Source organism: Hemiscyllium ocellatum, chromosome 7 (assembly GCF_020745735.1).
Source record: "Hemiscyllium ocellatum isolate sHemOce1 chromosome 7, sHemOce1.pat.X.cur, whole genome shotgun sequence".
Lineage (NCBI taxonomy): Eukaryota > Metazoa > Chordata > Chondrichthyes > Orectolobiformes > Hemiscylliidae > Hemiscyllium > Hemiscyllium ocellatum.
In genome coordinates this window covers 11,954,303-11,977,197 of record NC_083407.1, presented here as the reverse complement: position 1 = coordinate 11,977,197, position 22,895 = coordinate 11,954,303, and the positions used below count along the sequence as shown (strand labels likewise).

General features: G+C 43.8%; 1 protein-coding gene across 1 annotated transcript; it reads left to right on the top strand.

Moving 5' to 3' along the window:
- Positions 1-26: 26 nt before the first annotated feature.
- Positions 27-22,448, top strand: tsn (translin). The gene is made up of 6 exons (XM_060828267.1): positions 27-418; positions 7,826-7,919; positions 10,670-10,766; positions 13,066-13,181; positions 16,997-17,076; positions 21,808-22,448. The coding sequence occupies exons 1-6, from the start codon at positions 353-355 to the stop codon at positions 22,048-22,050; spliced, it is 696 nt and encodes a 231-aa protein (XP_060684250.1). The 5' UTR covers positions 27-352; the 3' UTR covers positions 22,051-22,448.
- The last annotated feature ends 447 nt before the right edge of the window (positions 22,449-22,895 follow it).

Here is a 22,895-nt window from a genome sequence, read left to right as displayed (position 1 = left end):
CATTTTTTTTGTTGTGGTCGCATGTGTCCCGAAAGCCGCTGTGGGTTAATGTATGCGGAGGGAAAAAAAAAGAATTCGCGTTGAGGAAATAAGACCGGAGCTTTTCCGTGCTATTTTTGCAAGGTGGAGGATGTTTGTTTTTTTGTAAATTAGCGACGTGCGTGCGTTTAAAAACACGATGAGAATCAGGCGCTCATTCTGGACGGACCTTGGATGCGACGAGTTGTAGGGAAGGGCCCCTTTGTCGCGCGCGTGTCCTGCTGCTGTTGCTGTGAGGAGGACAAGGTGCCGCCGCCGCCGCCGCCGCCGCTTCATTGGGATATTGCCGCAGCGTTCACTGTTGGTGGCGGCGATGTCGGTGACGGATTTGTTCAGTGTGATCCAGAGCTCCCTCTCCGCGGACCAGGACGTGAGGGAGGTGGGTCCGGTCGCCATGACAGCGGAGGGAGGGAGGATGGGAGGATGAGGGACGCTGGAGGGAGGAGGTGAGGGGGCGGGGCCGGGCCGCACCAAGGCGGCCGCTGATTGGCTGTGGCCCTGTCCAATGAGGGGCGGCCCCCTGTGGGCACAGCAGGAAGCCCTGGGGCTTACAGAGAGAGAGAATCACTGAGATTCTGATGGAGAGAGGAGGAGAACCTCTTTAGGTGCAAAGTTAAAAATCACACAACACCAGGTTATGGTCCAACAGCTTTAATTTGGAAGCACACTAAGGTAGGTAGGTAAAAACAATGGCTGCAGATGCTGGAAACCAGATTCTGGATCAGTGGTGCTGGAGGAGCACAGCAGTCCAGGCAGCATCCAAGGAGCAGCAAAATCGACGTTTCGGGCAAAAGCCCTTCATCAGGAATATTCCTGATGAAGGGCTTTTGCCCAAAACGTCGATTTCGCTGCTCCTCGGATGCTGCCTGGACTGCTGTGCTCCTCCAGCACCACTGATCCAGAACTAAGGTAGGTAGCCATTCCTGATGAAGGGCTTTTGCCCGAAACGTCACTTTTCCTGCTCCTTGGATGCTGCCTGACCTGCTGTGCTTTTCCAGTACCACTTTAGTCTCGAATCTGGTTTCCAGCATCTGCAGCAAGATGCTGCCAAGTGAGTTAGGGAGGGTGGGGGAATTGTCCATAAGAGAAAATGCTTCTGGAGCCATGACTCACCTTCTCTCAGCCTAGTATAAATACCTCCCTATTTCTCCCTTTTTTTTAAGCTTTGACAAAGGGTCAGTTAGACTCGAAATGTCAGCTCTTTTCCCTCCTTACAGATGCTGCCAGATGTGCTGAGATTTTCCAGTATTTTCTCTTTTGGTTTCAGATTCCAACATCCGCAGTAATTTGCTTTTATGAGGGGGATTGTCCGTTGGGAAACATTTACCCCCCCCCCCCCCAAGCAATCGTAGTTGGGTCCCTGGGAATCTTTTAATATCCCCTTAGGAAGGGACCCTGGTTTAACAATTCGTCAGAAAGGGAGGCATCTCTGGCAGTGTGCACTCCCTCGCCACTCTACCAGCCTTGGAGAAGGTTAAAAAAAATCACATAACACCAGGTTATGGTCCAACAGGTTTAATTGGAAGCAGTAGCTTTCTGAGAGCTGCTCCTTCATCAGATGATTGACAATCACCTGATGAAGGAGCGTCGCCCCGAAAGCTAGTGCTTCCAATTAAACCTGTTGGACCCTAACCTGGTGTTCTGTGATTTTTAACTTTGTACACCCCAGTCCAACACCTGCATCTCCAAATCATGGCCTTGGAGAAAGTGAGGACTGCAGATGCTGGGGATCAGAGTGAAAGAGTGTGGTGCTGGAAAAGCACAACCGGTCAGGCAGCATCCAAGGAGCAGGAGCAAGACCCCTTCATTGGGAATTAAAGTCTTGCCACTTTTTCAAGTCAATGCACCTTCAGCTTTTGTTGCGGGGGTGGAATAAAAAAAACAGTAGAACTGTCAAATAACGTGCTGGTCCGACTCTCATACTTCAATGTTAAAAATCTCACAACACCAGGTTAGAGTCCAACAGGGTTTGTTTGGAAGTACTAGAGCGCTGCTAGTACTTCCAAATAAACCCGTTGGACTCTAACCTGGTGTTAGTGAGGACTGTCAATGCTCGAGGTCAGAGTCGAGAGTGTGGTACTGGAAAAACACAGCAGGTCAGACAGCATCTGAGGAGCAGGAGAATCGACGTTTCTGGCAAAGCCCTTCATTAAGAATGAGGCTTGTGGGCCAGGAGACTGAGAGATAAGTGGGAGGTGGGGGTGTCGGGAAGTTAGCTCAGAAAGCGATAGGTAGATGAAGGTGAGGCAGAAGGTGATATGTTGGAGAGAACAGTGGAACGGATAAATGGGGAAGGTGATGGACAAGTCACAGGGTGGTGCTGAATTGGAGGCTTGGGACTGGGATAATGTGGGGGATGGGGAAATGAGGAAACTGTTGAAATCCACATTGATCCCGTGTGATGGCAGGGTCCCAAGGCAGAATATGAGGTGTTCTTCCTCCAGGCATCGGTTGGTAAGGGTTTGGCGACGGAGGAGGCCTGCACGTCCTTGACGGAGTGGGGGAGGGAGTTGAAGTGTTCAGCCACAGGGCAATGGGGTTGGTTGGTGTGGGTGTCCCAGAGATGTTCTCTGAAACTATCCACAAGTAGGCGTCCTGTCTCCCCGATGCACAGGAAACCGCAACGGATGCAGTAGATGACATTGACAGAGGTACGGGTAAATTTTTGTTGGATGTGGAAGGATACTTTGAGGCCTTGGACAGAGGTGAAGGGAGTGGTGTGGGCGTATGTTCTCCTGCTCCTCCGATGCTGCCTGACCTGCTGTGCTTTTCCAAAAGCACACTCTCGACTATAATGGTGTGTTGTGGGATTTTTAACGTTGTCCATCTCAGTCCAACACCGACATCTCCACGTCACAATGCTTCAAAACGGAGGTCCATTATGAACAGTGATGGTTTTCTCCATCTGGATAACTATCGCTACTTGCTCTGGAGAGCAGCTTCAGCATTCTGAACCACTACAGTTCTTGAAGTACAGCAAAACACACCTGCAATGCCGTTAGGAAGCGAATTCCAGGATCTTGACCTTGTGACCCAGAAGGAATAGTCAAGACTGTTCCAAGTCAGCATGGCATATAGAACATACAGCACTGTACAGGCCCATCGGCCCTCGATGTTGTGCCGAACTTTTACCCTACTCGTGGATTAAACTAACCTACGTACCCTCCATTTTATTATCATCCATGTGCCTATCCAAGAGTCATTTCAATGTCCGTAATGTATCTGACTGTACTACCATTGCTGGATGTGATTTCAGGCACCCACCACACACTCTGTAAAGAACCCAGCTCCGACATCTTCCCAAAACCTTCCTCCAGTTACCTTAAAATTATGCCCCCCTGTGACAGCCATTTCCACCTGGGGAAAAGTCTCTGGCTATCCACCCTATCTATGCCAGTCATCATCTCTAGCAAGTTACCTCTCATCCTTCTTCACTCCAATGAGAAAAGCCCTTGTTCCCTCAACCATAAGACATGCCTTGCAGTCCAGGCAGCATCCTGGTAAATCTCCTGTGCACCCTCTCTAGAGCTTCCACATTCTTCCTATAATGAGGTGACCAGAACTGAACACAATATTCCAAGTGTGGTCTAACCAGGGCTCTATAGAGCTGCAGCATAACTTCACGGCTCTTAAACTCAATCCCCGTGTTCATGAAAACCAGTGCACTGTACGCCTTCTTGAAAACCCTATCAACTTGAGTGGCATCTTCGAGGGATCTATGAACATGGACCCCAAGATCTCTCTGTTCCTCTACACTGCCAAGAATCCTGCATTTAACCGTGTAATCTGCATTCAAATTTAACCTTCCAAAATGAATCACTTCATACTTTTTCAGGTTGAACTCCATCTCCCACTTCTCAGCCCAGCTCTGCATCCTGTCAGTGTTTCGTCTCGGCCTACAACAGCCCTTCACACTATCCACAACTCCACTAACTTTCGTGTCATCAGCAAACTTACTAAGCCACCCTTCCACTTCCTCATCCAAGTCACTTATAAAAACCACAAAGAGCAGAGGTCCCAGATCCCTATGCAACTACACTGGTCACTAAGCTCTAGGTTGAATACTTCCCATCAACTATTACCCTTTGTCTTCTATGGGCCAGCCAATTCTGTATCCAGACAGCCAAATTTTCACGTATCTCCTTCGTTCTTACTTTCTGAATGAGCCTACCATGGGGAACTAAAGTCTTACTAAAATCAATAAACACTACATCCACTGCTCCACCCTCATGTCATATCCTCAAAGAATGCTGACTATCTCTAACCAAGCTATGCTTTTCCAAATAATCATAAACCCTGTCTCAGAATCCCCTCCAATAATTTGCCCACCACTGACGTAAGATTGACAGGTCTGTAATTCCCAGGTTTATCACTCTTCCCTTTCTTTAACAAAGGAATAACATTTGCCACCCTCCAATCATGTGGACAGTGAGGACATAAAGATCATCACCAAAGGCGCAGCAGTTTCCTCACTTGCTTCCCATAGTAACCATGGGTATATCCCATGTGGCCCAAGGGGACTTATCTATCCTCATGTTTTTCAAAATTTCAAGCACATCCTTCTTCTTAAGCTGTTCAAGCGCATCAGCCTGTTTTCTGCTATCCTCACAAATGACCAGGTCCCTCTCCTAGTGAATACTGAAGCAAAGTATTCATTAAGGACCTCCTCTGACTCCTGGCACAAGTTCCCTCCATGATCCCTGATCAGCCCAACCCTCACACTGGCCATCTTCTTGTTTCTCCTACAAGTGTAGAATGCCTTGGGGTTTTCCTTAATCCTACCTGCCAAGACTTTTTCATGCTCCCTTAAGTCCATTCTTCTGTTCCTTCCTGGCTACCTTGTAACCCTCGACAGCCCTGTTTGATCCTTGTTTCCAAAACCTTAAGTAAGCCTCCTTCTTCCTATTGACTAGATGTTCCACATCTCTTGTTATCCAAGTTTGCTTCGCCCTACAATCTCTTCCTTGCCTCAGTAGGACAAACCTATTCAGCACTCGCAGCAAGTGCACTTAAACAACCTCCCTGAGAATATCTCTTCTCAATTTAGGTTCCACAGTTTCTGCCTAATAGCAATGTAATTCCCCCTTCCCCAATTAAATACTTGCTCATACCGTCTGCGCCTGTCCCTCTCCATGACTAAGGACAGTCAGTCAGTTGTGATCACTATCACCAAAACGCTCTCTCACTGAGAGATCTGACACTTGACCTAGTTTGTTACCAGGCACCAAATCCAATATGGTCTCCCCTCTAGTCAGCCTATCTACATATTGAGTCAGGAATCCTTTCTGGACACACCTTAAAAAAAATCTGTTCCATCCCAAACTATTTGGAATAAGGACTCTTATTGACTCTTAAACAAACATTCCTAGACGACCTTCCTTTCTGCAGCTGTTATGCTATCCCTGATTAGCAATGCCACTCCCCCCATTCTTTTACCTTCCTCCCCATTCCTTTTGAAACACCTATACCCTGGAACATCCAACATCCATTCCCACCCCTGTGATATCCAAGTCTCTGTAATGGCCACAACATTGTAGTTCCAAGTACTGATCCATTCTCTTAAGTTCATCACCCTTATTGCTGACACTTGTTGCATTAAAATGGACACACTTCAATCCATCACGCTGTATCTGCCTTTTCACCAGCTATCCCGTGCTCTGATCCATAGCTCTGGTTCCTATCCCCCTGCCAAACTAGTTTAAACCCTCGTGAAGAGCTCAAAGAAACCACCCATCCAAGATATTGGTGCCCCTCACATTCAGGTATAACCCGTCATCCTTCTACATCCTCCAGGTCCCACATCCTCCAGAAGATGTCCCAATGATCTGCACATCTGAAGCCCTCCCTCCTATACCAGTTCTGCAGCTAAGTATTCAGCTGCATTCGCTCTCTTTTCCTACCCTCAGTAGCCTGTGGCACTGGTGGCAATCTTGAGATTACTACTCTGCTTATCCTGCCTTTTAGCTTCTGACCTAACTACCTTATTCGCTTTTCAGGTCCTTATCCCTTTTCCTAGCTGTGTCATTCGTACTGATGTATACCATGACTTCAGGCTGCTCGCCCTCTCCCTTTAAGAATCCTGTAGACTTGATCCAGGACATCCCTGGTACCCGGGAGGCAACATACCATCTGGGAATCTCAGTCGCTACCACAGAATCTACCTACTGAGCCATGGCTAACACGATATAGGGATATTACATTTCCAATGAGATTGAAAAAGGGAGGAAGGGAGTTTGAAATTACCATAACTAACAGCAGGTCTTTCCTCAAATAAAGACAAAATACTGTAGATACTGTAATCTGCTACAAACCCATAATTCTGACAAAACTCTGGCACCATCAGTGGAAATGGTTCTGAAGAAACGTTATACCAGACTTGAAACATTAATTCTGCTTTCTTCACAGATCCTACCAGACCTGTTTAGTTTTTCCAGCTTTCTACATTTGTAGCAGACTTCTTCCATTCAGGTGGGGCCAAGTTCTACTTGGATTGCTCCCATGCCTAAAAATCTTATGTTTAGTCTTCATAACTTTTCAGTACAAATTTAACCCAATGTTTGGAATAATGTAGGACATCTGGAACCCCAGAGAAGATAACAAGAACGATGGGATATAAGAAACCAGTGCCCACTGGACTTGCAATCCAGAGCCCTGGGCTAGAAGGGCATCAGTTCACATTGCACCATGGGAGATAGTAAAGTTGTAATCGAATATATTCTGGAGTGATCTTTTTCAAAAAAAAGCTAGTCTAACAATGGACCATTGTCAATTGTTGTAAAAGCGCACCTGAATTGTTTAAATCCTTTCGGGAAGACAATCTGCCCCAGCTAGTCTGGCCTATATGTGACTTGAGACCCATACCAATATGGTTAATTCCTAACTGCCCTCTAAAATGGCCTAACAAGTTCAGTCCAAGGGCAGCTGGGATGGACAACAAATACTTGCCTTGTCAGTAATGCCCACATCCTATGAAAGAATACAAAAATGAAATCCAGTGCTATAGCAGCTTGCTCTGCCCACAGGATACCAAGAGTCATAAAGTAGTACAGCATGGAAACAGACCCTTTGGCCCAAATTGGTCCATGCTGACCCATGCCCACTCAGCTAGTTCCATTTCCCCACATTGGTCCATATCCCTCTAAATCCTTCCCATCCATGTACCTATCCAAATGGTTTTAAAATGTTACTATTGTACCTACCTCAACCACTTTCTCTGGCAGCCCGTTCCATGTACTCCCCATTCTCTGTGTGAAGACGCCCCTCAGCTTCTTCCCTCTTACCTTAAACCTGTGCCTTCTAGTTTTCAATTGCTCATCCCTGGGAAAAATACTATATGCATTCATCCTGTCTATGCTGCTCATGATTTTATACACCTCAACAAGGTCATCCCTCATTCTCCTATATTCCAAGGAATAAAGTCCTATTCTGACCAACCTCTCCCTGTAACTCAGGCCTCCTAAATCCTAAATCTTCTTTGTCCTCTTTCCATTTAGCAGCGTCTTCCCTATGATGGGGTGACCAAAACTGAACACCGTACTCCAAGTGCGGCCTCATCAACAACTTGTACAACTGTAACATAATATCCCAACTCCTATACTCAGTGCTTTGACTGATGAAAGCCAGCATGTTAAATCCCTTCTTCACCACCCTGTCTACCTGTTTCAGTATCATGTTTTGGTCCACAGATTGTTTCTGACTAAAGTGGCGGATTCTGAGGTTTCTCCTCCTTTAACTCGCTTTGTGACTGTGTACATCCCATTCTGTCATTGTTCTTGCTCTTTTGTAGGAAATAAGAAAAGTTGTCCAAGTCCTTGAACAGACAGCTCGTGAGATACTTACCCTGCTGCAGACTGTCCATCAGGCATCCGGCCTGAAAGATGGTGAGTATGAGAGAAAGAGCAGGGGAATGGAACTTGTTGAGTAGCATGACTGGAGAACTGACATGGATACGATGGGCTGTATTGACTTTTTCATGTGCTGCTATGGAAGAAGAGGGAGTCAGTGATGTCTTTCTTTATTTTGGCTGTTCAATTTTATTTTCTCATTGCACCATGGAAGATAGTAAAGTTGTAATGTTTTTGCATGTGTGTCTCTCTCCTGTTTTCCCTCTTCTGTCTCTTTCTTTGGTTCTTTGAAACAAGATGAAATAATCGGGCAGGGACATGAGGGGGTGGTTGTGGGGTGGAAGTGCATTGTATTGTCAGTGAGTCCACGTATGATGTGCCCAGTGGTCTTTTTGTTGAGTGTCTGACAGAACTTTGTGATAGCTTTGTGCATCAGCTGTAGCCCAATTGATAGCATTCTTGCCTTGAATCACAAAGTTCCATCATCAATCCCCATTCCAGGGCTTGAGCACAACTGAGGAATGTTCCACCCAGAGAGATGCAATCTTTCCAATGAGATATTAGTTTGATACCTTACCTTGCATGAGTGGATGAAAACAGTCCTATGGAATCATTTTAAAGGCATTTCTTCCCATTGTGCTGACTGATGCTATCTCTCAGTTAACATCACATATAACAGCTTGTCTGACCATTGCTGTTGATGAGAGATTGTTGTGCAATACTAGCCTCAGCTCTACACTCCCTCTTACCCCCATTTGACCCCCCTTATTACTTAAGAATCGCAGCTACTGTGGTGGATTTGAAGAGAAAGTGCTGGAAGATTGTCAGCAGGTCTGGAGGCATCTGTAAAGTGAGAAGGAGAGTCCATGTTTTGAGAAGAGTCTTTAGATGTTCATAAGATACAGGGCCATTCGGCCCATTGAGTCTGCTCCACCATTCGTCATGGCTGAAATGCTCCTCTTCCCCCATTTTCCTGCCTTCTCCCCATAACGCTTCAACCCGTTATCAATTAAAAATCTGTCGTAACCCCTCCCTAAATTTACTCACTGTCCCGGTATCCACTGCACTTTGGAATAGCGAATTCCACAGATTCACAATCCTTTGGGAGAAGTAGTTTCTCCTTGACTCTATTTTAAATTTGCTATCCCTTATCCTAAGACTATGACCTCTCATCCTAGAATGCCCCACAAGAGGAAGCATCCGCTCTACGTCTACTTTATCCACATCTTTTATCATCTTGAGTATCTCATTCTTCTAAACTTCAGAGAGTATAGGTTTAAACTGTTCAATCTCTCTTCATACGACAAACCCCTCATCTCTGGGAGCAATCTAGTGGACCTCCTGTGAACTGCCTCCAATGCCACTACATCTTTAGCACTGTTATCTCACAGCACCAGGGGCCCGGGTTCAATTCCCGCCTCAGGTGGCTGTCTCTGTGGAGTTTGCACGTTCTTCCCGTGTTTGCGTGGGTTTCCTCTGGGTGCTCCGGTTTTCTCCCAAGGTCCAATGATGTGCAGGCCAGGTGAATTGATCACGATAAATTGCCCATGGTGTTAGTTGCATTAGTCAGAGGGAAATGGGTCTGGGTGGATTACTCTTTGGCGGGTCAGTGTGGGCTTGTTGGGCAAAGGGCCTGTTTCCATGCTGTATGGAATCTAATCTAATCTAATTTAACATTTCCTTAAATAAGGGGACCAAAGCTGTGCCCAATACTCCAGGTATAGCCAGATCCACTAAGTTTTTCCAGTATTTTCAGTTTTTATTTCCAGTCCCCAGTATGTACAGTATTTTATCTTTGTTTAACTGATCTGAGACCCGAATCCCTGTGCAGGTACATAGAACAAGAACGGGCCCTTCAGCCCATGATGTTGTGCCGAACATGACGTCAAATTAAACTAATCCCTTCTGCCTGCCCTTGGTCTATATCCCTCCATTTCTTGCAATACTCATGTGCTTATCTCTGAAACCACCCTTTTGTATCTGCCTCCACCACCACCACTCTTGCCACACTGTGTAAAAAAAAAACTTGCCCCTCACATCTCCTTTTCATATTTCCCCCCCCCACCTTAAATGCATCTCCCTCTAGTTTTATACATTTCAACACTTGGAAAAAGATTCTGACTATCAACCCTATCTATGCATTTCAGAATTTTATAGACTTTTATCAAGTCTCCCCTCAGCCTCAGCCTCAGCCTCTCCAGAGAGAACACTCAGCTGAGAGAACAGCCAAAGTTTTTCTAGCCTCTTCTTATAGTTCATACCCATCTAATCCAGGCAGAACCCTGGTAAATCTCTTCTGCACCCTCTCCAAAGCCTCCACATCCTCCCTGTAATGAACACAGTGTGGCCTAACCAAGGTCTTATAAAGCTGCAAAACAACTGCAGACAACCTCTTCAGATCGCGATGCAGTGAAGTGCGTTGTTAGTCTCTCAAGCATGCCTTGGCCATCCAAACATTAGGGCATAATATAAAGAAAGAACAGCTCCTTCCACAATCTCAAGTTGTCCAATTGCTGTTTTACAGCCAATTAAGTACTTTGAGGAATATTCACGGTTGTAGGAAATCAGCATTAAATTTGGGCACTGCAAACTCCTACAATAAAACAGTGTTGATGACCTGATAATCTGCTTTTGATGGATAGATTAATATTGGGCCAGTACCTGAGAGAGAATCTCTCTGTTTTCCTTCAAATTATGGTGGTGAACTTAATGGTCTTAACATAATAAGATGCCCTGTTAATAAAGATTTATGTTAGTCAAATTGATCTTTTTTCCACATGTGTAAGTAACGAAGAAGTGCCAGAAAGCACGTGAACATTTTGCTGCTGTGAGGTCACAACTGGACGAACTGAAAACCAAATTCCCTGCAGACCATTATTACAGGTTAGTGAGAAATATCAGGATGGGAAAAGTAAACCCCTAAATTTCTGCGTAGAAAAAATGGGTTAGTTTTGGGTGAAATCTTTTTGTCCAATCTCTGGACAATGACAGATGACATAAAAATAGATGGCAGGGCGAATGATGAGGACGAGTCTTCAGAGGGATATAAAGACAGGAACAAAACCTTCATGGAGAGTAGACAGAGTGTTGAGCGGCTCCTGTTTCTCCAAACATTGGTGAGCTGGAGTCAACTTTGCTGGCTTGTTGACTCTGCAGTTTTTAAGAGGGCTCTGTTTCAGACTCAAGGTAGAATTCCCAGTGCCTAGTTATGGTGCTGTAGCCATCGAGTACATGACGCTCTTGATGGGCCATCTGTTCTTTTCCTTCCCAATGCTTTGCTTTGATTTGTAACTCTTTCAACTTTTTTTTTCTCTACTCCTTTTAAAGAATCTAGGCTGCCTTTCTCCCCCAAACACTCAGGGTCAGGTTTAACAACACATCAGTGCTGCTGCTGTCTATGTTTCTACAACTTATCTGCACCTGAACATAAGCTTTGTTCAGGCTACGGCAAAATAATTATTTGTTTTTAAAAAGTAAGAAAGAATTGTCATCTCTAAAAATCAGAAATGAGTTTTGATGCTGTGCCAGCATCCTCCGTGTTTACCATTGACCAGAAACTAAACTTGACTCACTGTGGTTAAATACTGTGGTTACAGGAGCAGCTCAGAGGCTCCGCAGCTGCCTGGATGAATGTAGCTTCAACAACACTGAAGAAGCTTGACATCAACCGGAACAAAGCAGCCCGCTTGATTGGTATCCTATCCACAAACGTTCACTCCCTCTAACACTGATGCTCAATAGCAGCAGTCTGTACTATGTACAAAATGCGCTGCAGTAAACTCATTAAGGATCCTTAGGCAGCAACTTCCAAATAATCGATCTCTGTTACATTGAAGGGCAAGGGCAGCAGGTACATGAGAACACTATGCTGCTACAGGTTCTTCACTAAGCCATGCATCATTCAAAGTCAGAACTATTGCTTCACTGTTACTGTGTCAGGCTCCTGGAATTGCCTTTCCAACAGCAGTATGCTTGTACTAAACAGCAGTTCACAAAGGTGGCTCATCACTACCTGCTCCACAGCAATTAACTGATGGGCAATAAATGTAGGCTTAACTAATGATGCCCACATCCTTTGAAAGAACAGAAAAAGACTATCTAAATAAGTGCTCTGATCAGTCATTCATTGCATGCCTTGTTAAAAATTCCTACCACTGGCAAGACTGGTGTTTTTGCCCAATCCATAGTTATAATTTGATGAGGCCACTTCAGAGGGAGTTTCAAAGTCAATCATATTGGTTTGTTGCCAGTATTTCTCCCCAAGGGACATTTGTGAACCAATTGAGATTTTGCTGGCAATTAACTTTGTAGTTGCCATAATTGATGCAGGTCAGGTGTCCTTTTTCCGCCCGTCTGAAAACTGAAAGGTCTTTTCAAAAGTGAACCTGAACAGACCAGTAGACACATTGGGTTTGTGCCTTTTGGATAAAAACTGAGCTTCACTTGAGCAGGTCGAAAACTGAAGCTATTTTCCAAAGGTGTGAACTCAACATGCCTACAGGTCTGATCAAGTGTGTTTGGTTGGTGGGGGGCTGGAAATGTTGCTTTTAGGTTCACTCAGATTAAGCAAAGTTTCTTTCCCAAAAGACCCAAAAAGACCTATAGTAGACTCAGGTGTATCCTAGTAAGTGCTGGTCTATTGGTGATTGTTTTGGATGTGGTTCTTCTCCCCTGCGAATAGTTACTGATATACATAAGCCTCATCAATAATAGTTGGGTGCAGTCATTGCAGGAGGTAATAATCATTCTGAATTATTTAACTGATCCATTAAACGAGGTGACAAAGGTCTCTCAATACAATTGGCAGATCTCAACATGTCCCAGAAATTCGAAAGGACACCGCAAAGTATTTTAACCCTACTTCCCAAGTTAGGAAAAGCGATTTTAAAAAAAGCTGTGCAAATCTATTTAATGCCTTGTATTGAAAAACTAAAAATTTTAAAAATTTTACTTCTGTGGAGGCGGGGGGGGCGGGTTGATCCCGAGGTTTTCAGGTAAAGGATACCCGATCCGTGCCAGCTTTTGTATTTCTGGATATGAAAATTGTCCACTTTTAATCACCCACATTGAGATTTGAATGTTACATTGCTAATCGGCACTGTAACCAATACCCCACCGTATATAATGGTGTCATCAGTGCAGATACAAATGCTTCGTGCTTATGCTGAATTTTGTTCTACAGATTTAATGAGCACTGGAGGTTCGTGCTGCAACGCCTCATCTTCCTTGCAGCATTTGTCGTCTATCTGGAGTCTGAAACCCTGGTGACCCGAGAAGCTGTTGCAGGAATACTAGGAAGTGCGTGACACTACTGTTTTTCTTTATTAGTGTTCTTGGATGTTGACATCATTAGCAAGGCCAGCACTTGTATATCCCTCATTGTCCTTGAATTGAGTGGCTTGCTGGGTCATTCTGATTCACAGCACTTATTAAAGATGTGGAGAAGGGAACTAAATATGATTGATTTATTGGTGAATGTTATAGCTGTACTGATGGAGGATATGTGGTGGTGGGGGCGGGCCATACAGGTAGAGCTCAGGAATAGGAAGGGTGCAATCACTTTGATGTGATTGTACCACAGGCTTCCCAACAGTCAGCATGATAGAGGAACAGATGTGTGGACAGATCATCGAAAAGTGTAAAAACTTTGGTGATTTTAACTTCTGTACTGATTGCGACTCCCTTAGAGGGGCTTGAATATTGGGAGCGTTTGTTAGGTGTATCCTTGGTAGTTTTTTGAAACAATATGTAAATAGCCTAATGAGGGAAAGGGCCATATCACACCTGGTATTGGGGAATGAGCCAGGCCAGCTGATCAAAGTTTCAGTGGGGAAGCATTTCAGGAACAGTGATCATAATTCTGTACGTTTTAAATTACTTTTTGTGAAGGTTAAGAGTAGACCTTAGGTGAAAGTACTAAATTGGGAAAGACTTACAACCACAATATTAGGCAAGAGCTGCACAATATATCTTGGGAGCGACTGTTTTGAGGGTAGGTCCACATCTGGCACGTTGGAGTCTTTTAAAGCCCAGTTGATTAACGATCAGGACTACCATGTTCCTGTGAAAATGAAGGATAAGGATGGCAAGATTCCTTGGATGAAAAAAAGAACTTAGTCAAAAAAGAAAATGGAGAAATAAGATTTAGGAAACTGAAGACAGACAGAGTCATTGAACAATACAAAGATAGCAGGAAAGAACTCAAACAAGGAATTAAGAGGGCTGGAAGAGGCCCTTTGGCAAACAGGATTAAGAAAAATCCCAAGGTGATTTTTACACATTCAACAAACATTTTACTAGTTGGCTCCTATGGAACAAGGAGTTTACCAGTTGATCAAATATTCTGCTTAATCAAGAGGTCCACATAATCTGTGTAAAAAGTAATAGAAACGTAATGCATGGGGTATGCACATCACTGTTATACTTTATTCATGGCACAAAATAATAATGCAACTTTGCCTTAAAACTTATTGACAGAGAGCATTCCAACGCGCATCTTTGGAAATAGCAATAATACAGTAAACTTCTGGTATTTCAGGTGTATAACTTTTGCCCGTTTACTGAGTGTGCTGGTTTAAAAAATGCCAGGTAAAACAAAGTTTATTGTGTAAGGAGCAAGAAGGTAGCTAGGGAAAGAGTAGGTCCACTCGAGGGCAATGGAGAGAATTTATGCTTGGAATTGGAGGAAGTTGGTGAGGTCCTTAACGAATACTTTGCATCGCTATTCACAAAAGAACATGGTGGATGGTGAAGCTTGAGAGGAGTATGTTGATATTCTCGGGCAAGCAAGGAAATTGTTGGGGCCTTGTATGAAATCTCTATCCTGTTTAATCACAGGACAGGTCCTAGATAACTGAAGAATGGCAACATTATTCCTGCTGTCCTTCTTAAACAAAAGAACAATCTGGGAAATTACAGGCCATTGAGCCTTGCATCAGTGGTTGGGAAATCATTGGAGAAGATTCATAGGGATAGGATTTACTCACATCTGGAAAAATGATGGACTTGTTAGTGAGGGGCAGCATAGCTTTATGTCAGGAAGGTCATATCTCAGAAACTTGATTGGGTTTTTTTGTGTAAAAGATGGTTGAGGGCTGGAAAGATGTTTTTATATGGACTTTAGCAAGACTTTTGACACGGTCCCTCGTGGCAGGCTGATAGAAAAGGTGAAGTCACATGGGATGTGCAATGAGCAATTAAGATGAAAACATAGTCATAGAAAACAGAAAGTAGTGGTGGAAGGGAATTTTTCTGACTGGAAATCTATGACCTCGTGGTGTTCTGCAGGGAAAAGTACTGGGACCCCTGCTGTTTGTAATAAATATAAATGATAGTAAGTTTGCAGATGACCCAAAGAATGGTGGAGCTGCTGATAGTGAGGAGGGTTGCTAGACGACACAGTAGGATATCGATAGGCTGGAGACTTGGGCAGAGAAATGGCAGCTGGGGAATCCAGACAAATGCAAAGTGATGTGTTTTGGAAGATCTAATGGAGGAGGGAAGTATACAGTAAATGCCAGAACCCTTAGTAGTATCAACATACAGAGGGATCCAGGTCCATAGCTCCCTGAAGGTGGAGACATGCAGCATGCTTGCCTTCATTGGTATAGAATATAAAAATGGCCAAGTTACGTTGCAGCTGTGTAGAATTTTAGTTAGGCCACATTTCGAATATTGTATGGAATTCTGGTCGCTTTGCAGCCAGACTAGCCATATAAATGTTATAACAACCAGACAAAATCATAGACTAAGAATTCTGCAATGGGTAACCTTCACTGCCTGACTCCCCAAAACTATCCACCTCTACTAGGCACAGATCACAAGTGTATTGCATGGATGAATGTAGCTCCAACAACACCAAAAAAGCTGAACATCATTCAGGACTCAGCAGCCCATTCTTCATCTGCATTCAAATCTGTACCTGTATCACCTGGAGGACAAGGGCAGCAGATGCATGGGAACACCACAATCTGCATGTTCCATTCCAAGTCCCACACCATTCTGATTTGGAAATATATCACCATTCCTTCAATGTTGCTGGGTCAAAGTTCAGCAAGCCCCTCTCTCAGCATTATAGGAGTACCTACAGCAAATAGGCTTCAAGGCAGCTACTCATCACCACTCTGGAGTAACTAGGGGCCAGCAACAAATGCTGGCCCATCCAGCAATATCAATATCCAATGAATAAATATAAAAATCCCATCTGGTTTGTCAAGGTTCTTTTAGGAAATTTATCTAGTTGGGCTTACATTCAACTCCAGACCCTGAGCAACATAGGTGATTCTTCACTGGCCAAGCAAGTCACTCAATTTGAGGACAATCAGGGAAGGACAACAAATATTGTACTTGCTAGTGACTCCCAGATTCCATGAAAGAATAAATGAATCAACATTGATATAATTGTAATAGGTTGCAGTAGTAGAGTAAGTTATGGTTCATATATAGAAGCATGTTTTGAAGGAGAAAGTACAACATAAAGTAAAACTAGATCCTGGGTGTTACAAACAGTGTATAGTAGGAAAAATTATACCAAAACTTTATACTTTACTAATTCGGCTTCAACCAGAGCCAAGTCTGTCTTGAATGGTTTGGGATGGACTTCCTTTGGAGAGAAGAATTTACATGGGCTGAGGGATTTTTGTTGTTGAGGGAAGCTGAGAATTCTCCCCTGCTACCAGGGAACGGTAAAGGTGATGTAATGGACATACATGAAAATAAAAGAGATGTTTGATAGCGTAAACAAGCAAAAACTGTCCCACTATAGCAGAAGTCTCAGTTAGGAAAGATCACTAGCAGAAGAAATAGATGGGGAATTAAAGAATTTTTTTTTATACAGCAAATTATGATTTTGAATTTACTGCTGAAGAGAGCAGTGGAAACAGATTCGGTACTCCACGTTGAAGGGCAAAAAGTTGTAGGAAAGGGCAGGTGAATGCTATTAACTCTTTCGATAGCTCTTGCAAAGAGCTGACACAGGCATGATCGGCCAAATGGCAATCTTGTGTCTTGTATTAGTTTGTGTTTTGCACCTTATTTAGAGGATGTTTTAATTGTCTAAAGATACACTCGCTAAGTCTCTAATTCTAACTTTCTTTTTGGAAACTGGGATGCAGTTGAAGTGCACCGAGAGAAAGGCTTTCATCTCGATATTGAGGACTATCTTTCAGGACTGCTGATCCTGGCGAATGAACTGGTAAGACAGAGCAATGATTGAAGGAATGTCACCTAGAGGTGGACAGACCAGCAGAGCAAATAACTGAAAGATTGATTGTTTACGCAAACACGAGGGTTGTGGATCTCTTGTACTGTAGTATTGATCCCCACAAACTATTATTCTGTAGGCAAATCATGTTAACTAACCATCAGATTCCAGTCCCTAGCTCACGCCCACAATAAGTGCAAATGATTTAATATTTGTTTAACATCTCAATGAACTAGTTAGATTGGAGTGTAGTTGATGATTAAGAAATTATAATAAGATGGTCAGCTATTCACATATATTCATCTGGGTCTTGTGGCGCTGTGTTTCTGCCTCTGGGCTAGAAGATGCAGGTTCAAATCCCATCTCGGGCTGATGGCCACAGAGGTGTCCAACCAGGTTAGATTTTTCTTAAATTCGACAAATCCTCCATTAATCTGTAATTAAACCACTAAATACGACTAGTAGAAAATGAGGACTGCAGATGCTGAAGACCAGAGTAGAGAGTGTGGTGCTGGCCACAGCAGGTCAGGCAGCATCCGGGGAGCCGGAGAAGGACTAATGCCCGAAACGTCGATTGTCCTGCTTCTTGGATGCTGCCTGACCTGCTACGCTTTTCTAGCACCTTCAATACTAAATAGGACCACAATTAACTAGCTCCATGTAGTCATTCTTGATTCGTTCTAAAACTAACGTTGCGAGGTATAAGTTATAAAATATCACTGGGAGAAGTAAATGATTACATCAGTGTTTGACTGCAAACTACCTGCTTTCCGGTTTCAGTCCACCTTGTAAGACTCTTTTTAATAGCTCTTGCTTTATCCATCAGGACTTTAACAGGCATAACTTTAAGCAGTTGCTCTCTGCAGTCCCATACAATGAGATTAAGTCAGTTTAAGTGGGTAATAACAAGGACCGCAGATGCTGGAAACCAGAGTTTAGATTAGAGTGGTGCTGGATAAGCACAGCAGGTCAGGCAGCATCCAAGGAGCAAGAAAATCAACGTTTCGGACAAGAGTTGCAGTGTCTTGAGGCCATTGGAAAGTGGAGTTAAGGATTATCAGATCAGCCTTGATCTTATTAAATGGTGGAACAGACTTAATGGGCTGAATGATCTAATTCTGCTCCTATGTCTTAGGGTCTTATTTGGAGCAGGCCATTCAGCCCATCAAGTCTGCTCTGCTATTCAATAACATCAGGCTGATCTTTTGATTGAAGCCTTAACTGCACTTTCTTGCCTGTCTCCCTTTTATTAATAATCTGTCAAACTCAGCCTTAAATATATTAAATGAAAGTATCTCCACTGTTCACTGAGGAAGAGAATTCTCAAGAGTAATGACTGTCCTGTAAATGGGAAGCCTCCTATTTTTAACCTGTGATCCCTAGTTCTAGACTGCTCAGGAGAGGAAACATCCCCTCAGCATCAATTCCATCAGGCCCATTCATAATCTTATAGACAGTATTTCAAAATTGCCTTTCTCTGGACTAAGCAGAGCTGAAAATGTGTTGCTGGTTAAAGCACAGCAGGTCAGGCAGCATCCAAGGAACAGGAAATTCGACGTTTCGGGCCAGAGCCCTTCATCAGGAATGAGGGCTCTGGCCCGAAACGTCGAATTTCCTGTTCCTTGGATGCTGCCTGACCTGCTGTGCTTTAACCAGCAACACATTTTCAGCTGTGATCTCCAGCATCTGCAGACCTCACTTTTTACTATCTCTCTGGACTAGGCAATGGAGAAAGTAGACAGAATGCATGCTACCAATTGCTGCACAATGACTCATTAAAGCACCCGTGAATCTTTGATTCTTGTGATCTCTTAATCATTGATGATGCTCCATGTAACCAGTTTATTAAATTAATACTAACACTTCCTTCAAATACCACAGCAGTTACATTGTTTGCTGTTCTCCTGGAGTTTTCATTTGTACTTCATCCCAACCCTGGTCAAAAGTCTATGTGCTGGATTTTTCTTTGGGAATATACAATTCGGTCATGCTGCTCACACCGTCTCTTGTGGGTGAGATTCCTTTATTCCAGTGTCTTCAAGGAGAGATTGTCTAACCAACACTTCACACTGCTAGGTGGTAAGAGTGAGCTACAGAAGGACATAAGTTGGACAGAATTCCTACACTGCCTGGCGACCTCTGTTAGAGAGGTTCCTAAATGTGAAGAAAGGACTGGCTCAGCCATGATGGAATAGGCCATTCTGCCCAACTGGTCCATGTTGTGTTTATGCTCTATGTCTGCCTTCTCCCTCCCTACTTGATCTCACCCTGTCAACATATCTATCTTTTCCTTTCTATCTATGATATTCACTTTGACTATTCCTCGTGGTAGTGAGTTCCACATTCTCATGACTCCCTGGGTAAATTAATTTCTCCTGATTTCACAGTTATATTTGTCTGTGATTATCAAATAGTGAAGGACTCCCTGCTGGAAATATCTTCCAACATTTGCCTAGTATCCATTCCTAATCTTAACGCCGTTTATCAGTTCACCCCTCAGATTTCTCTTTTCTACAGTCAAGAATCTATTCAGTCTTGCTGACAAACACTGCCAATATTTGCATCTCAAGCTTTGTCCTGGACTTCACTATATGGATGAATTATCAGGAAATAGCTGAGCTGCACTGATAGGTAAATTTCTTGGTTTAAGTCCTGGCAGGGAAACTGTCATGTGGGAGTGGGGGCAGGGTGACCAAATATCCTGGATTTGAGACCGGTATCTTTGTTTGATTCCTGCTGAGACACTGTTTGTCCCACTCTGTTTGTGCTGTAATTTCCTTTTTAGATTTGGTTCTTTTTCTTTTGCCTGTGTGCAGTACAGGCACAGGTCCTGGTTGATCACTATAAAAGCTCCAGAGACTCTTTTCCCCCGTCTTCCTTGCTCTCACATCAGACCCATGTTGGATTTAATGACAAATGTTTCCCCTATTACCAGTGAGTTATCCATCTTTGGAGAGCAGGAGGGATGGGGGCGGGGGAGGTGGTTAGAAGAGGAAAATGAGCAAAGCTTCTTGCTCTTGCAAAGTTGTCTCCATTTGTGGGTGATGCATGAGTGACAGGGCCTGTTTGTATTAAATGTCCTCCCTGCATCTTGCTCCTTGAGCCATAACTTGCTGTTATTCACTTGTCATGAAAGCAAAAGCAATGGCCGCATAAGTGGGGAACCTGAGAGCAGTTCATTCTTTTATGTCCTTCTTTACCCCTGCTTTCCCCATTATCCCCCCCCCACTTTACTATCGTGTCAGCCAGCCTCAACTCCTTGTTCTGCAGTGAAGAACATTGGTGATGGGGTGCTGGGGGAGGGGAGGGACTGGCAATGCAGGGAGGAGTTGTACATTGGTAATTTAGTGGTGGGAGAACTGATAGTGGTGGGGGAGGGGGTTACCTCAGATTACAACATGATCTGGACCAGATGGGCCAATGGGCTGAGAAGTGGCAGATGGAGTTTAATTCGGATAAATGCGAGGTGCTGCATTTTGGGAAAGCAAATTTTAACAGGACTTATACACTTAATGGTAAGGTCCTAGGGAGTGTTGCTGAACAAAGAGACCTTGGAGTGCGGGTTCATAGCTCCTTGAAAGTGGAGTCGCTGGTAGATAGGATAGTGAAGAAGGCGTTTGGTATGCTTTCCTTTATTGGTCAGAGTATTGAGTGCAGGAGTTGGGAGGTCATGTTGCGGCTATACAGGACATTAGTTAGGCCACTGTTGGAATATTGCAATTCTGGTCTCCTTCCTATTAGAAATATGTTGTGAAACTTGAAAGGATTCAGAAAAGATTTACAAGGATGTTCCCTGGAGCGAAATAGCCTGAGGGTTGACCTTATAGAGGTTTACAAAATTTTGAGGGGCATGGATAGGATATGTAGACAAAGTCTTTTCCCTGGGGTCAGGGAGTCCAGAACTAGAGGACATAGGTTTAGGGTGAGAGGGGAAAGATATAAAAGAGACCTAAGGGGCAACGTTTTCAAGCAGAGGGTGGTACGTGTATGGAATGAGCTGCTAGAGGATGTGGTGGAGGCTGGTACAATTGCAACATTTTAATAGGCATTTGGATGGGTATATGAATAGGAAGGGTTTGGAGGGATATGGGCCAGGTGCTGGCAGGTGGGACTAGATTGGGTTGGGATATCTGGTTGGCATGGACAGGTTGGACTGAAGGGTCTGTTTCCATGCTGTACATCTCTATGACTCTAAGGTTTCCTTGAGTAATATCTGGCTTAGGCAGGTCGTCTAATGAGAAAACGTTGGACAGACTAAGCTCTCATCTACTGGAGTTTAAAAGGATAAGAAGCAATTTTATTGAAACAGGTATGAACCTGAAGAGTCTTTATAGGCTAGTTGTGGAGAGGATGTTCCCTTTTCTGGGAGAATCTAGAACTAGGGGTGACTTTCAAAATAAGGGGTCACCCATTTGAAATGTTTTCTCAAAGGGTCATGAGTCTTTGGATCTCTTCCTCAAAATGTGGTGGCACCAAAGCACCTGAATATTTTTAATGCAGAAGTGGATAGATTCTTGTTAAGTAATAATTAAGAACGTGGAGTGGTCAGATCCACTTGATCGTACTGAAGGGTGGAGCGGTCTTGAGAAGCCAAGTAGCTTCCTCCTGATTTGTATGTTTGTAGGAGGAGGGTAGTTGGAGGGGTAATGAAATGGATTTGCTTACACCAGCTCTTGTAATAACATAATATTTCCCATTCTCTTCCTGCTTGCCACTGGGTAGTCAAGGCTCGCTCTGAACAGCGTCACTGCTGGTGACTACTCCCGGCCACTCCGAATCTCCTCCTTTATCAATGAGCTGGATTCCGGATTTCGCTTGCTGAATCTGAAGAACGACTCCCTGCGGAAGCGCTATGACGGCCTGAAGTACGATGTGAAAAAAATAGAGGAAGTGGTGTACGATCTGTCAATACGAGGGCTAGGAAAAGGAGATGCACCCATTGAGGGAAAGGTGCCAGAAAAATAACTTCTGGTGGAAGTTGTGGGCGGTGGGGGAGGGGGAGGAGAAGGGCTGATGGTGTGTTGAAGGACGAAAATACAGTATTGACAGACATGGGTTTTTGATGGAACCATGTCAGTGGAAAGAGGGAAGATTTTGGTTGTATGGCCAAGGGAATGAACTTAGCCCATACTGCCACAATTTAGTTGTTAAGAGGTTAAATTTCCCTCTGTGTTAAGCGGCGTTGGGCGCATCTTTATTTTCTTCTAAAGAAATATCCATGCCACCGATTATTTTTCTAGTGATGATGTTTCTTGGAAATATATAATACATTCTTACCGTTGTCACTGAAAGTTTGCTCAATTCATTTAATTTTAGAATAGGCTTTTTATGGACTGCAAGTGGAATAAACCAAATGTAAAGGATTGCTTGTGTTTTTATTTTTGGAAGATGTGCTGGGAGAAAGAAGATTATCTGATAGAACGGCTTAGTGTAGAAGGATGCCATTTGGCTTGGAATTTGAATTCCAGCTGAGAAGTGGCAGATGGAGTTTAATTCAGATAAATGCGAGGTGCTGCATTTTGGGAAAGCAAATCTTAGCAGCACTTATACACTTAATGGTAAGGTCCTCGGGAGTGTTGCTGAACAGAGACCTTGGAGTGCAGGTTCATAGCTCCTTGAAAATGGAGTCACAGGTAGATAGGATAGTGAAGAAGGCATTTGGTATGCTTTCCTTTATTGGTCAGAGTATTGAGTACAGGAGTTGGGAGGTCATGTTGTGGCTGTAGCTGTACACGACATTGGTTAGGTCACTGTTGGAATATTGCGTGCAATTTTGGTCTCCTTCCTCTCGGAAAGATGTTGTGAAACTT